At 41.7% G+C, this 12863-nt stretch overlaps 1 protein-coding gene across 5 annotated transcripts in view; it reads right to left on the reverse strand.

Annotated features, from left to right (window-relative positions):
• The window catches only part of ADGRV1 (adhesion G protein-coupled receptor V1), a 251864-nt gene that overhangs the window by 136799 nt on the left and 102202 nt on the right, over positions 1-12863 (reverse strand). For all 5 annotated transcript variants that reach the window (XM_081880292.1, XM_081880290.1, XM_081880291.1 and 2 more), the window contains 7 exons: positions 10527-10703; positions 9605-9787; positions 8884-9063; positions 5494-5658; positions 4829-4946; positions 2900-3023; positions 1096-1234 (listed from right to left, as the gene is read on the reverse strand). In XM_081880292.1, the coding sequence (XP_081736418.1) occupies positions 1096-1234; positions 2900-3023; positions 4829-4946; positions 5494-5658; positions 8884-9063; positions 9605-9787; positions 10527-10703 (1086 nt within the window). The remainder of the gene's footprint in view (positions 1-1095; positions 1235-2899; positions 3024-4828; positions 4947-5493; positions 5659-8883; positions 9064-9604; positions 9788-10526; positions 10704-12863) is intronic.

Genomic DNA, 12863 nt, shown 5'->3' on the forward strand with positions numbered 1-12863 from the left:
ACATCAGATAGGCCATGGTCAAGGTAGCTATGCTGGAACAACATCTGGAATACACTGATAAAAGAGCCTGCCAGTGCAGCCACAGTGCCAAAGAGGCACCTGCAGAATAGTTAAAATGGGTTGGAGTTGTGGGTGGAACTGGGGAAGCACAGAGGAGCATTCCACTTGTGCTGTATCCTATACTCCTGCTGACCAGTCACAAAGACCTGACTAAAGGAATTTCATCCCATTGGATTGGATGAGGGGAGAAATAACTCTAAGATAATATCTGCCTGCAAAAAAACCATCATATACACATTGGAATAGCATAGTATAGGATGTGATGCAAGTCAGCACCCAATCACAGTGCACCCACTACAGTATATAAACCCCACAAATTAATACCATAACCTAGATGATAGGGCACACAGTATGGAGCTATCCTTATCTGGCCTCCAGTCTTGCCTACTTAGAGCTCAGAAGGGCAAACTCTATTGAGAGGAACTGTGGAGAAGAGCACTTCGTAAAAAGTGAGCACTTTGCACAAAGCAGCGCATGTAAGGACTTGAGCACATTGCTGTCACTTCTCTTCCCAGAGTCCCAATAGGTACATTTTTTTTTGTTGTGGGTGTCATTGTTGTTAGTCCTCTGTGCATGTTGTGATCCAAAGTTGCACGTGAGCAGCACAAAGGGATTCAAACCAGGGACTCCCAATAGTGGGGTTACTGCTGTCTGTGGCACTGGAACTCATGGGGTGAAGGAGCACAATGGGGTCACTACGTGTGCTGTGATGCAGGCAAGGGTTCTAGGGTCTTTTCCCAATTGCCATAGTTCATTAGTTCCTTCTGTGGTTGCAAGTGCCATGTGGACATCATTGGCACAGTTCCTGTTGGTGGACACTGGAGGTTTACATGACTAATGCAGTCATAGCTGCTTTTTTGTGCCATTTGGAGATTTGTCATAGTGTTATGTTTTCCCCTCCTTTGTTTGGCTTAGTTTATAGAGGACACAGAGGGTATTACCCTCGCATAGCAGCAGCATATTTCCCCCTCCCATTCCATATAATGAGAGTATAGGATTGCTCAGCTAGGAAGAAAAAAAATATGTAGTTCATACCTGTATCAGTACGATGGCAGCAGACTGCCTGTCTTTCATGGTCAACATTCCTGATACCTCAGCAAATTTCTTCTGATCGGGTGGTGTTATATTCCAGGAGATGGTGACCTCTCCAAAAATCCCTGGCCCACGTACTAGGCTGCAGGCAAAGACAGGAGCATGGTCAGGTTTCAAGTTTGATTTCATGGTTTTGGCTCTCCCTTCAATTACAAACACTGCAGTCAATCCTAAACAGATCTTTCACTTGTCTTCAAATAAAGCTGCAGCAATTTTTTAAATGGGGAAACTGTGTACTGAAACAACCATTTCTTGGATCTCTGAACTCATGTGAATTGTCACAAAATATATTGTTGCTTATTAATTTCTATACCACCCTTTAAGATCACAGGGAGGTTTACAATATATATAGGCACTTTGTTTCAGTCTTAACATTTATTCATATTGTGGCATGGCGTATCAAAATCTGACCTGCAGCTGCATAGCATGTGAACTCCTGGGTATTCTGAGAGTGCTTCTGAACGCCAGATTCTCTAACAATCATAAGCACAAAACTGGAAGCAAAGAAGCGGTGCCTCAGATAAGAAACACCTGTTATCATAAACTTTTGCAGCTAGGCTGCAGAAGTGGTGGCGGTCAAAACTGTTACTCCTCGCATGTTGAGATAAGTAGTGGGTTTGGTCTAGCAGTACTCTGGAAAGGGATCAGAACAAGTGACATCTCGTGTGTGGTGTGTGCTTGGCATGCCGGCATGCTGGTCACCCACCAAAATATTATGATAACTAGAGAAGCATTGGGAAGAACTCTGAGATTTCCCAGTCTAATTGAAAGCATAAGTGATGACTCCGCCCGTAGTTAATTAAAATTAATTAAAGCTTTCACCAGATGGTGGGAATCTCAGGGCCAAAGTAAACGTGCATTTATTGCACAGTTTACCTTCGCATAGTTCATTTTTCTTTAACAAATACTTGGCTAGGAAGGAGGCATACGGCAGTTCAGGATTGTGGTATGGGAACAGGTACGCCAATAGGAGCAAACTGTATGACAGACACTGCAAATAGTTTAGCTCTTTTTGGAAATATATTCCATAAAGTAATCAAAAATTTTATTTGGATTTGGATATAATTGTGTATGCGTGTCCTAACTTTGAGAGCCACAGATCCTGTCCTCCAATGATGTGAATGGAAACTACTAGAGTTACTTGAGATTTCTACAAATGAGAGGACAGGGTTGTGACATTTTGACAAGGTTAGGGCATTAAAAAACCCAATAAAGCTGCAAATTGCTATAAAGCTTCTCATTCTTCTTGTTGCTCAACATTGGAAGGACCTAAAGGGTGACACAATAGCTAATTGGCATAAGACAGTTTGGCAAGTTGATATGTTGGAAAAATTAACAAATAATCTGCATCTGGCTAATGGAGCAAAATGTAAAGGTTATTTTGTGGCAGATTTGCCCTCTTTTATTGTTTATGCAAGCAAACGGGATACAAAGGCATCTACTAGCAGTGTGCAAAATGTTTTAGACTTGAATTTTGATACTTTTGGATAGGCTATACTGACAAATTAAAGTTTTTTGGTTTTTTTATTGTTTTATTTTTGGCTCCCCTTGTTTGCTGTGTGAAATGAGCAGATTAACTGTTTTGCCCTGTTAAAATTCTGCTCATCAAAAATTTAAAACCTAAAAGAAAAGAAAGCTCCATATATACAGCAGTGGGATCTACTTCTTGGCAAATCCACGTTGACACAAATTTATAGATCACAACAGTGTTTTACAATGAATGTAGAGATCTCAGAGATGTACCTACCTAATAAAAGCTGTCCCATTGTATTTTCCTATGGGCTCGCCGATCAGGATATGGGTGGATGATGAAGCTATCCCAACAATCCCAGAAGCTCCCAGGTCTCCCAGTACAGTAATGGTTGCCACACCTGTGAATACAAAAAAAAGTTTCCTAATTAAAAAACAAAAATCACAGACATAACTGATTAATCTTTACTCTGTTTCCTCTTTGGATGAAAACCAGAGGGGCTTACACATACAAAAGAGACACATTTTTCGCAGGGCCCTCATGACATTGGGTTGTATCCAATGGCATTTTTGTTCTGTGTGTAGAAAAGGGAGGAAAGCCACACACACCATGCAGCCACACACATGCCCTGGGGAAAAAAACCTGCAGAGATTTGAGGTACCTTCTGCAGCAGAATTAGGGTGGCTTAGGAGGCTGCATGAAAGAAGGAAAGTAACAAAAAAATAGCTATCCTCTCAGTTCCACTGACAGAGGCATTTGGTCAGCTGAGTGACTTTGCTGAACAGAACCCCCAGTTTCATTTAGTTCTCACTATTGCCACAGTCAAACTTTGGGGGGGGGGTGTAAATTTGCTACTGCGAAACACTAACATTAGGCTCTGCAATTAAATTGTAAGGCAATCCTTGTTATCACCACTTGTTCTATAAAGTATCATTAGTTTATTTTTCAGTTTAATTTATTTTACATGTTAATTGGCTGAGACAAACAAGAGCTTTAGTGCTCAGCAGTTAATAAGTTTGTTTGCAAGGCAAGAACTCCACTGAGTGCTGAGAGGTCAGAAGGAAATTTATTGCAGGTGTTCAGAATGCAGTTTTACATTTCTACTCTGAATACCAGTTCAAATTAAACCTTATTTTCATAGGAGTAGAGAAAGTTGCCTTATACTGAGACATATCATTGGTCCATCTAGTTCTGTATTGTGTACAATGACTAGCAGCAACATTCTAGGCTTTTAGATTGGGGCATAGCTGTCAACTTTTCCCTTTTCTTGTGAGGAATCCTATTCAGAATAAGGGAACGTCCCTTAAAAAAAGGGAAAACTTGACTGTTATGGATTGGGGTCTCTCTCAGCCCCACCTGGAGATGTCAGGCTTTCAGCCTGGTACCTTCTGCATGTAAAGCAGATGTTCTACCAGTGACCCACAGCCTTCCCCTCTTAATTTCAGCAGGGACAAAGTATGTTAAAACACAACACAATTTCTCCCTTGAGAACTCAGGTATCAGAATAACAGCTAATGTGAATGTTCAGGACAACATTTTTGAGTTTCAAGTTCAAAACACAGCTTGACCAAAACACATGTTTTTAATGGCCGCGTAAACATTGATCAATTTTGGGGGATGTGGGTGGCGCTGTGGGTTAAACCACAGAGCCTAGGACTTGCCGATCAGAAGGTTGGCGGTTCAAATCCCCGCAATGGAAGACTCAGTCCCTGCTCCTGCCAACCTAGCAGTTCAAAATCACGTCAAAGTGCAAGTAGATAAATAGGTACCACTCTGGTGGGAAGGTAAATGGCGTTTCTGTGAGCTGCTCTGGTTTGCCAGAAGTGGCATAGTCATGCTGGCCACATGACCCGGAAGCTGTACGCCGGCTCCCTCGGCCAGTAAAGCGAGATGAGCGCCGTAACCCCCGAGGCGGCCACGACTAAACCTAATGGTCAGGGGTCCCTTTACGTTTTTAAACATTGATTTACTTGGTCAGTAAAAGACTTTTATCTCAATGTTGGGGGCAGAGAGCCACCTAATCAAATCCACTCCTTAATTCTACCCAAATTTACCCAAATTATGCCACTCAGTAACCTTTTACAAACAGCAGGTAAGGGGAAAGTCATGAAAGCAGGCCAGCTGGACCCCCATGGCCTCCCTGTAATTCAAGCACTTATTGTCTTTGGACATTCAGTGGAAATGGCTTTCCCTGATTATGTTTACCATTTATTGGTGAGATCTCTGTGCCATCAGTAGAGACCAGTTGAATTGTGTAACTTTCATCACCTTCCAACAGACCATCTTGAATTGCTTGCAAAACTATGGTTTTTTGGGATTCCATCTGTATTAGAATGGAGCAGACAATAGTTCAACTTACAGCTGTCACTTAGTATATTAACAGAAGAGAATGTACCTTCAGTTCTAAGCAAAATTTACCATATCTAATTAATTAAACAACAACAACATTCTGTCAAGACAGATTTAGCCTCTTAGGTGGCTCTTTGGTGAATCAGAAGGTGTTTAATTACGAATGTAGAAAATGGACCCCTCAGAAAAAATGTGGCAATGACTCATTTGGAAGAGAAGTTGTCACCCCTTCTCTAGCAGCAGTTAAAGCCAGACCAATCTCACCGCAGGTGATCTTGAATAAATCTTCCTGCTTACTTTCTGAGTCAAGTTAACGGTGCAAATAGTGCACCACATTGGGGCCAAACAACACAACAATTTGTCTCTATAAGTACGGCTGATAGTATTCAGGGGTATTTAGGCATGTTCAGGACCTCATATAGAAGATTGTTTTCTTCAGTTCCATGACCCTCAGATAGACTGGTAGAAGGATAAACAAGCATCAAAGAAAAAAGGGAAATGGTAGAAAACAGTAGGTTTACCTCAGCAAAGAGAAGAGTCCCATTGAGAGGAGTGAGATCACATTTAGCTGCCTCCTCTAGTATCCAAATAAGCCGAACTTCCCCCTTGCCTCCTTCACTCCGACTTACAGTAAGAAACACATTTGCGGCAGGATCATCAATTGACTGGGGCTCCTTCACGGTTACCTAAAACAATGAAGGCAAGAAAAGGTTAGACCAGATATGTCACACTTTGCACATATGGATGCTAACGTGGGAAAATAAGTGGAAGTTACACACATACACACACACACACACCAAAACACCAAGTACCTGGTGTCCAAAGAAAGACAGCACTAACATCCTTTAAGTACCACACATGGAGTACCTGATCCATTACTGGAACCCCCAATACAGAACCCAGTGTCAGATGAACAGATCCAGTGCCAGTAGGGAACTGTATAGAAGCAGCAGCCAACTTCTGTGCACATACCAGCCTCTCTAGGTAGAAACTAAAACATCTATTTGCTCTCTACACTCAGCATTCTGATTCGTGACTCATACTTTCTCCTTCTTTAATTTTATTTTTCTCAAGTGGGTGGGAAACATACAAAATACTAGTATTTGATTCAACAGAACAATCATTCAGCAAAACCCATCAACAGAAATGCTACAAACTTTGTGGGAAATGTTCAGTTTTCTCCTTTCGACATCTGAAACAGTGATGACATTTGTGAAACAAATGAATTTGTTTATTACATTTAATTATAAACCTGCTCAGCATGTACCACTTACAGTGTCATATGGACATAACCTAGTGTCCTTCCTGCGCAACAGTCTCCTAGCAACCACAGGCTTGAGCATGATCTGAAACATGCCTGTCTTAAAAACCTGCTTACAAATAACATCCTTTCTCTGGTACTGAACCTGGCTACTATGTGCATCTCTAACAATAAAGCTATCTAGGTAAGGAAGCAAACCAAAGATTAATGAGGCTCTGTGTTGGAACACTGAAATACATTGTCAGAGTCACCCGTGGTCCCAGCTCACAAGAGACCAAAGTCCAGTCCGGCTTATGTACAAAAGCTTTTATTGAAGAACATTCTTAGCTTCGCATCCGAGCTCCGTGACTCTACGTCTGTTACGTTTAGACCGCTGAAGTCCCCTCTGAGTCAGTCCTGCCTCTACACCAGTTTAAGAGGCTTGTACTGGTCCACCTCTTCCTCTCTTTCCTTTTCCGCAGGGTCTTTCTGCCCCCCTGTGTTCTCTCCCTTCGGGACTCCCCAGAGGCTGAATCCTCTGGCGCCTCCTCCCCCCTCCTTCGGGCTTTGGGACCAGGCTCCTCCCCAGGACTCTCTTCACTTCCGTGCGCCTCCCATTTTGAACTTGGCGCGCGTACGTTGCTCCTGACCTTCCCTTCGACAGTTACACTGCTCTCGATACTACTTTCCTCCCCTTCCGGCAGGACGTCTTGCCCTGATCTCCTTCCCCTCTCTGCTTCCTGTTCTGCTCCTTCTGACACACTGGTCACTCCACCCCCTTCACTCCGTTCCAGCGGAGCAGCCGGTCCCGATCTCCAACTCCCACTGGGGGTTCCCCCTTCGTTTCCCTGCTCCTGACTGCTTCCCCCTCTAGCTCCCCTTGGCTTGACCAGAGGGGCTCCCTTTTGGGAGTCCTCCGATTCACTGGACGGACTCATGGACAATCTTGGGTCATTGTCGTCCTCTTCCTCGTCACCCTGGAATCCTTCCCCCTCGCTCTCTGTCTCCTCCCTCATCTGCGCCTCTCTCCCTGAACCCCTGACATACATGGAAATCAAAGAAGCAATTTTGAAATTCAATTTACAGAGAAAAATCCATTTTTTAAAGAAATATCATACTATATGCAAGCAATTTTGCTACTTTGTCTTATGTGGAGAGTTGGCATGTGAAAAATGAAACCAGTTTAAATGCCCAAAATATGTGGGAATATGGTCATTTGTCCATAAGAGCATGGGCAAAAGTTTATTATTGCAAGGATGATTTCATAGCAGAAAGCATTGCTTGGAAGCATGAGCAGCGCGTGGACAGCTCATGCCATCCAATGATTGGTCCACGTAGTATAACATGATCAACTGCGTGGTCTGGTGTGAGAACATGAGACTAATGTATTGTATTGTCTTTTATCTGCGGACTGAGGCAAAGCTCTCTCCTTGAATTTGTATCCTTCTTCGGCACACAATAAAGGTTGGGCTACAGCAGCTTCTAGAGAGAGCTGCGGCCAGATTTCTGCAACCGATCTCGGCGTGAGACTGATTATTTGCGGATGGCGAGCTGGTTCTCGTCAAAAATATAAACCTGGCAACTTTGCTCATGACACTTTCCATCACCTTTGGCCTAAAGTAGCCACTGATTCATGCAACACAGTAAGCCAAACTCTGGTTTAAGGAGACTGTGTGAATATGCAGGCTCCCAGACAGGAGTTTGCAGCCATTTTGCTCCTCCCCCATTTTTTCTACTGTTGCACAATGGTGAGCTATGCTCTTCATGGTTAGTGTGGAGAAGAGAGCTTAACCATGATGCACAAAGCCAAACCTTTGATTAGCTCAGTGTGATACAGCAGTAAAAGAACCAGAGAGGAACAAAGCAGCTGTGAGCATCTTCCCCCACCAAGCCAACACATTCGCATGGTCTTCCTAAGCCACAGTGTGCTTTGCCATGTTGTGCAAAGCAGCTCATTATCAGTGAAAAGTTAGGACCTAAGAAATGATGTCCTCCTCTAACAATATGTACTGCAATTTACTTTGTGTCATGACATGATGAAACTTTGTGTCTCCCCAAGCCCTTTCTACATCATTGGCAGGGGCAAAGGAGTCACACAGCATGATGACATGAAACCAGGGCATGAGACAAGCTGTACTAAGTTGTGGTGGAGAAGAAACTCAGCGGCAGGCTGCCATGTTTTCTGTAGCAGCTAGTTTTGCTCTCAGCCCCAGGGGTAGGTTTGTAGTTCCTAAAGAAATATTCCTAATAGCATTACGGAAATAATAATTTTTAAATGATTAAAGAATAAAGGAAGGCTATATAGCCTCTGGGCTCATGAGATACGGAGACAAGGAATGGAGGCAGCCCCACAGCTGGTATATGTGTTGACTGACTGAACAACTTCCAGTTTACTTGAAAAACATGCAAAAGAAAAAGCTCTTCCCTTTCTCAGCCACATGATTTCTTGTGGTGAATTAGCTGCCATTTCAAGATTCACAGCTTTACATTTTGGTTTTGTTATACAACAACAGCATTTATAATATGTATGCATTATAAAAGTTTTATAAAATGTAAGTAGTTTTGTTTGGATGGGTGCTTCATTCAATATTTCCCTGACATTTTTAAGTAATTGGTGATTCAATAGCTACAGAACCAAGACCACACAAACATTCCCAATTGTACCACTTACATGCTTTTCTTCAAACCCAAATACGCCAACAGGAGAGTCATTTGGTGGAATAGTGACAGTCACTTGCACATCCTCCCCTAATTGGCCACCACCTGTCACTCTGACTAAAGTGACAGTGAACATCTCTAAAAACTCAACAAGGTCATCATCTATGATGGTGATCTCTATCACTCCTGTCACCTGGAAAAACAAAACAAAATTCTATGAAATAGGTGACATATATCATTATATGATGAACATGCTGCAACTTAGACAATACAATCAGTGAATGGCACCCTGACATAAATCCAAACACAGAGAGTGTACAGTCCTTGTTGAAACCAACAAGTGTATGTACCAGGTGCTTTAAAAAATCCTAAAGGAAGATTAAACATTCTGTGCTGACCTTTGAAACCTGTATAAAACTGTGTTTGCTTTTGGGGTACATTTTTACCTTGCTAGCCATAGACATAGGGAATTATGCAGGGGGCCTTTCAAATCCCTTTCAAATTTTCCATACAAATCGCACATGAAGAATGAAAAGCTGTGAATATGTGAAGGATGATGCTGTGCCTGTGTTCTATTTTGTTTTTTAAAGAGAGGAAACGTGATGGGCATGTGATTAACTGTCACATGATTAACTGCATTCATAATGTGAAGAACATAGTCATGAAAACATAGAAACTAAGGAGTACAAGATGATCTAAAATGTTGTGAATTTTTGCATCAGCATACTCCATACTTCTCCATCAGCAAATGTTAGGTTCCCGGATGACGGCGTGAAGTCTTCCAGGCTAGCAGTAGCAGGTGTGGCTTCCCAATACAGATTTACTGATCCAAATTTTCCTGCCCCTCGAGCAACTGGTAGCTTCAGAACATTATCTGGTGGAGGAACTTCAAAGCCAGCTACCATTCCACTCATATCCTGGAAAGAAAGCAGTATTTTAAAGCTTGGGACAGTTATTCAGAGCACTATAATGATTGCATTTCTGACATAGAAAAGCCGGGATATCAAACCATGGTTTGAAGTTGGTTTTAAAATCTGGCATGTTCCAAGCCTAGCAGCCGTAGCTTTCCTGGTTCAGATGAAACAGGAAACAATGGTTATTTATAGATTTTCTTGTTTAATTGTAGGCCTGCTCCCATGTTACACTGTACAAGCTATCTCTGCACATGTACAAGTGTTTGTGTGAAAAAAGCATACACTTGTTGATTTTTACATGTCAACTGCTGAGTGCATAGGTGCACAGACTATACACTTGCTGAATGTTGCATGTGAATAATTGTATGACTGCACAGCTCAGCTATTTGGGGACACAGACTGTGAACTCAAATGTACTCATGACTTGGGCAAAAGGTAGAACAAAGAGGTTGCATGTGTGGTTGAAAGGCTAGTGCAGAGGTGACCAATGTGGGGACCTCCAGATGTTGAACTCCAGCTCCCATCAGCCCCAGACAACATGACCAATGATCAGGGATGATGAAAGAAACATCTGTGAGACACCACACTGGCATCCCCAGGGCAAGTGATATCTCAGCTTCTTAAGATGAGATATAAAATGCCCCAATCAGCCCAACCATCTAGAAACAAAGTCAGTTTCAGATTACTGAGGCCAAGAATAACGACAGCATGGGGGCATTGACATTCTTCAATTTGTTCTCACCTTGGCAGCACTGAAATAAAATATTCCTCTAGGATCATCATTCTCTTCAATTGTTATCTCAGCTATTTCTAAGCCAAGTCTTTTCACACTTGGCCCTCCGCCAGTAAGGGATGAGTCCAGCAACTGTACACTGCTAATATTGATTACAAATATCTCCTGTAATTCTGGAATGTTATCCTGTCAGGGTGGAAATGACAGATGGAAAGGTGGAATGTGAATCTCTCAAATACTGGGGCTGTAACAAAATGGACACACTCTTCCCCCATTCTTTTGCCTATGAAAATATTGCATTGCAATTGCATCTTATTATTGTATATGTAAATTGCCCTTGCAAAGTATAAAGGCCCCATCACACTTATATAGAGCTAGCATTTTGGCCATAGTACTTGACTCTAGGCCTAGTTCAGTGGTTCCCAATTAGCTAAGTACTGCGGACCCCCTGTTTTTCAAAAGCCAAGCCATGGACCCCCTACTTTTGACAATTTTGATATCTCTGTGGTAGTTTTTGTTGTGAATGCTGCCACAGACCCCCTGAGTGGGTTATGTAAACTCCCTCGGGTCCACAGACCACCAGTTCAGAACCACTGGCCTAGTTCATACATCACCTCAGTCCAGTCTCAGTGAGCAGAAACCAAGGCGGTAATCCTATGCATGGGAGTAAGCGCTATCAAACAGAGCGGAAACTATTTCTGAGTAATCACTGCAGCCTGAAAATCTCAGCAGTTATAAACCATACATTCAAAGCACATTGATTCTCCCAAAGAATCCTGGGAATCGCAGTTTACCCCTCAAAGAGCTATATAAATATTTATTAACAGTTTTTATTTTTAATTACAATACCAATAAGCAATACAATATAACACATCTCTTAGCATTGTTTTCTTAACTTCTTTGGACTCCCTCACGTCTCCCGCTCCTGCATTCCTGACTATAAAATTTTATCCAGCAAATTTATCCCCTTATTTCTATTCTTATTATCTAATTTTCCAATATTATATCTCTAATTTTAGATATCCTTTATTCAATCTTAAAAATTTAAATATAACCTAAAATTTCCAAAAATTTATCTTTTCTTAAATTTAGCTTATCTTCATATTTCACTTCATCTAGCTTAATGGTGCCAAATTATTTATACTCTAGCATCCTTCTTAACATTCATACAATTTACAATATTTTTGTAGATAAATCTTGAATTTCTTCCAATCTTCTTCCACCGTCTCTTCTCCCAGGTCTCGGATTCTGCCAGTCATCTCAGCCAGTTCCATATAGTCTATCAGTTGCATCTGCCATTCCTCCAGTGTGGGTAAATCTTGGGTTTTCCAATGCTTAGCGACAAGTATCCTTGCTGCTGTTGTTGCGTACATAAAAAATGTTCGGTCCTTCTTTAGCACCTTCTGGCCGACAATACCCAGAAGAAAGGCCTCTGGTTTCTTAGGAAAGGTATACTTGAATACCTTTTTCAGCTCGTTATAAATCATTTCCCAGAAAGCCTTCACTCTAGGGCAAGTCCACCAGAGGTGAAAGAATGTTCCTTCATTTTCTTTACATTTCCAACATTTGTTATCAGACAAGTGGTATATTTTTGCAAGTTTGACTGGGGTCATATACCATCTATATATCATTTTCATAACATTTTCTTCCAAAGCATTACATGCAGTGAAATTCAGCCCAGTAGTCCACAACCTCTCCCAGTCCTCAAACATGATGTTAAATCCAATGTCCTGTGCCCACTTTATCATAGCCGATTTAACCGTTTCATCTTGTGTATTCCATTTTAACAGCAAGTTATACATTTTTGAAAGTACCTTAGTCTTTGGCTCTAACAATTCCGTTTCTAACTTCGATTTTTCCACCTGGAATCCTAACTTTTTGTCAAGTTTAAAAACTTCTTTAATCTGAGCGTAGTGTAACCAATCTCGTACTTTGTCTTTCATTTTCTCCTGACTCTGCAATTTCCAATTATCTCCATCTTTTTCTAATATTTCCCAATACTTCGGCCATTTGGCCTCCATACTGAGTCTTTTCCGGGCCTTAGCTTCCAATGGTGAAAGCCACCTTGGAGTTTTATTTTCCAGTAAGTCTTTGTATTTTGTCCAGACATTAAACACTGCTTTTCTGACAATATGGTTCTTGAAAGTCTTATCAATCTTGACCTTGTCATACCATAAATATGCATGCCAACCAAAAGCATTATTAAAACCTTCCAAATCTAATACATCAGTGTTTTCGAGAAGCAGCCAATCTTTTAACCAGCAGAAAGCTGCTGATTCATAATACAGTCTTAAGTCTGGCAGGGCAAAGCCCCCTCTTTCTTTCGTATCAGTTAGTATCTTAAAC

The sequence above is a fragment of the Podarcis erhardii genome (genome assembly GCF_964252035.2).
Source record: "Podarcis erhardii genome assembly, chromosome: 11".
NCBI lineage: Eukaryota > Metazoa > Chordata > Lepidosauria > Squamata > Lacertidae > Podarcis > Podarcis erhardii.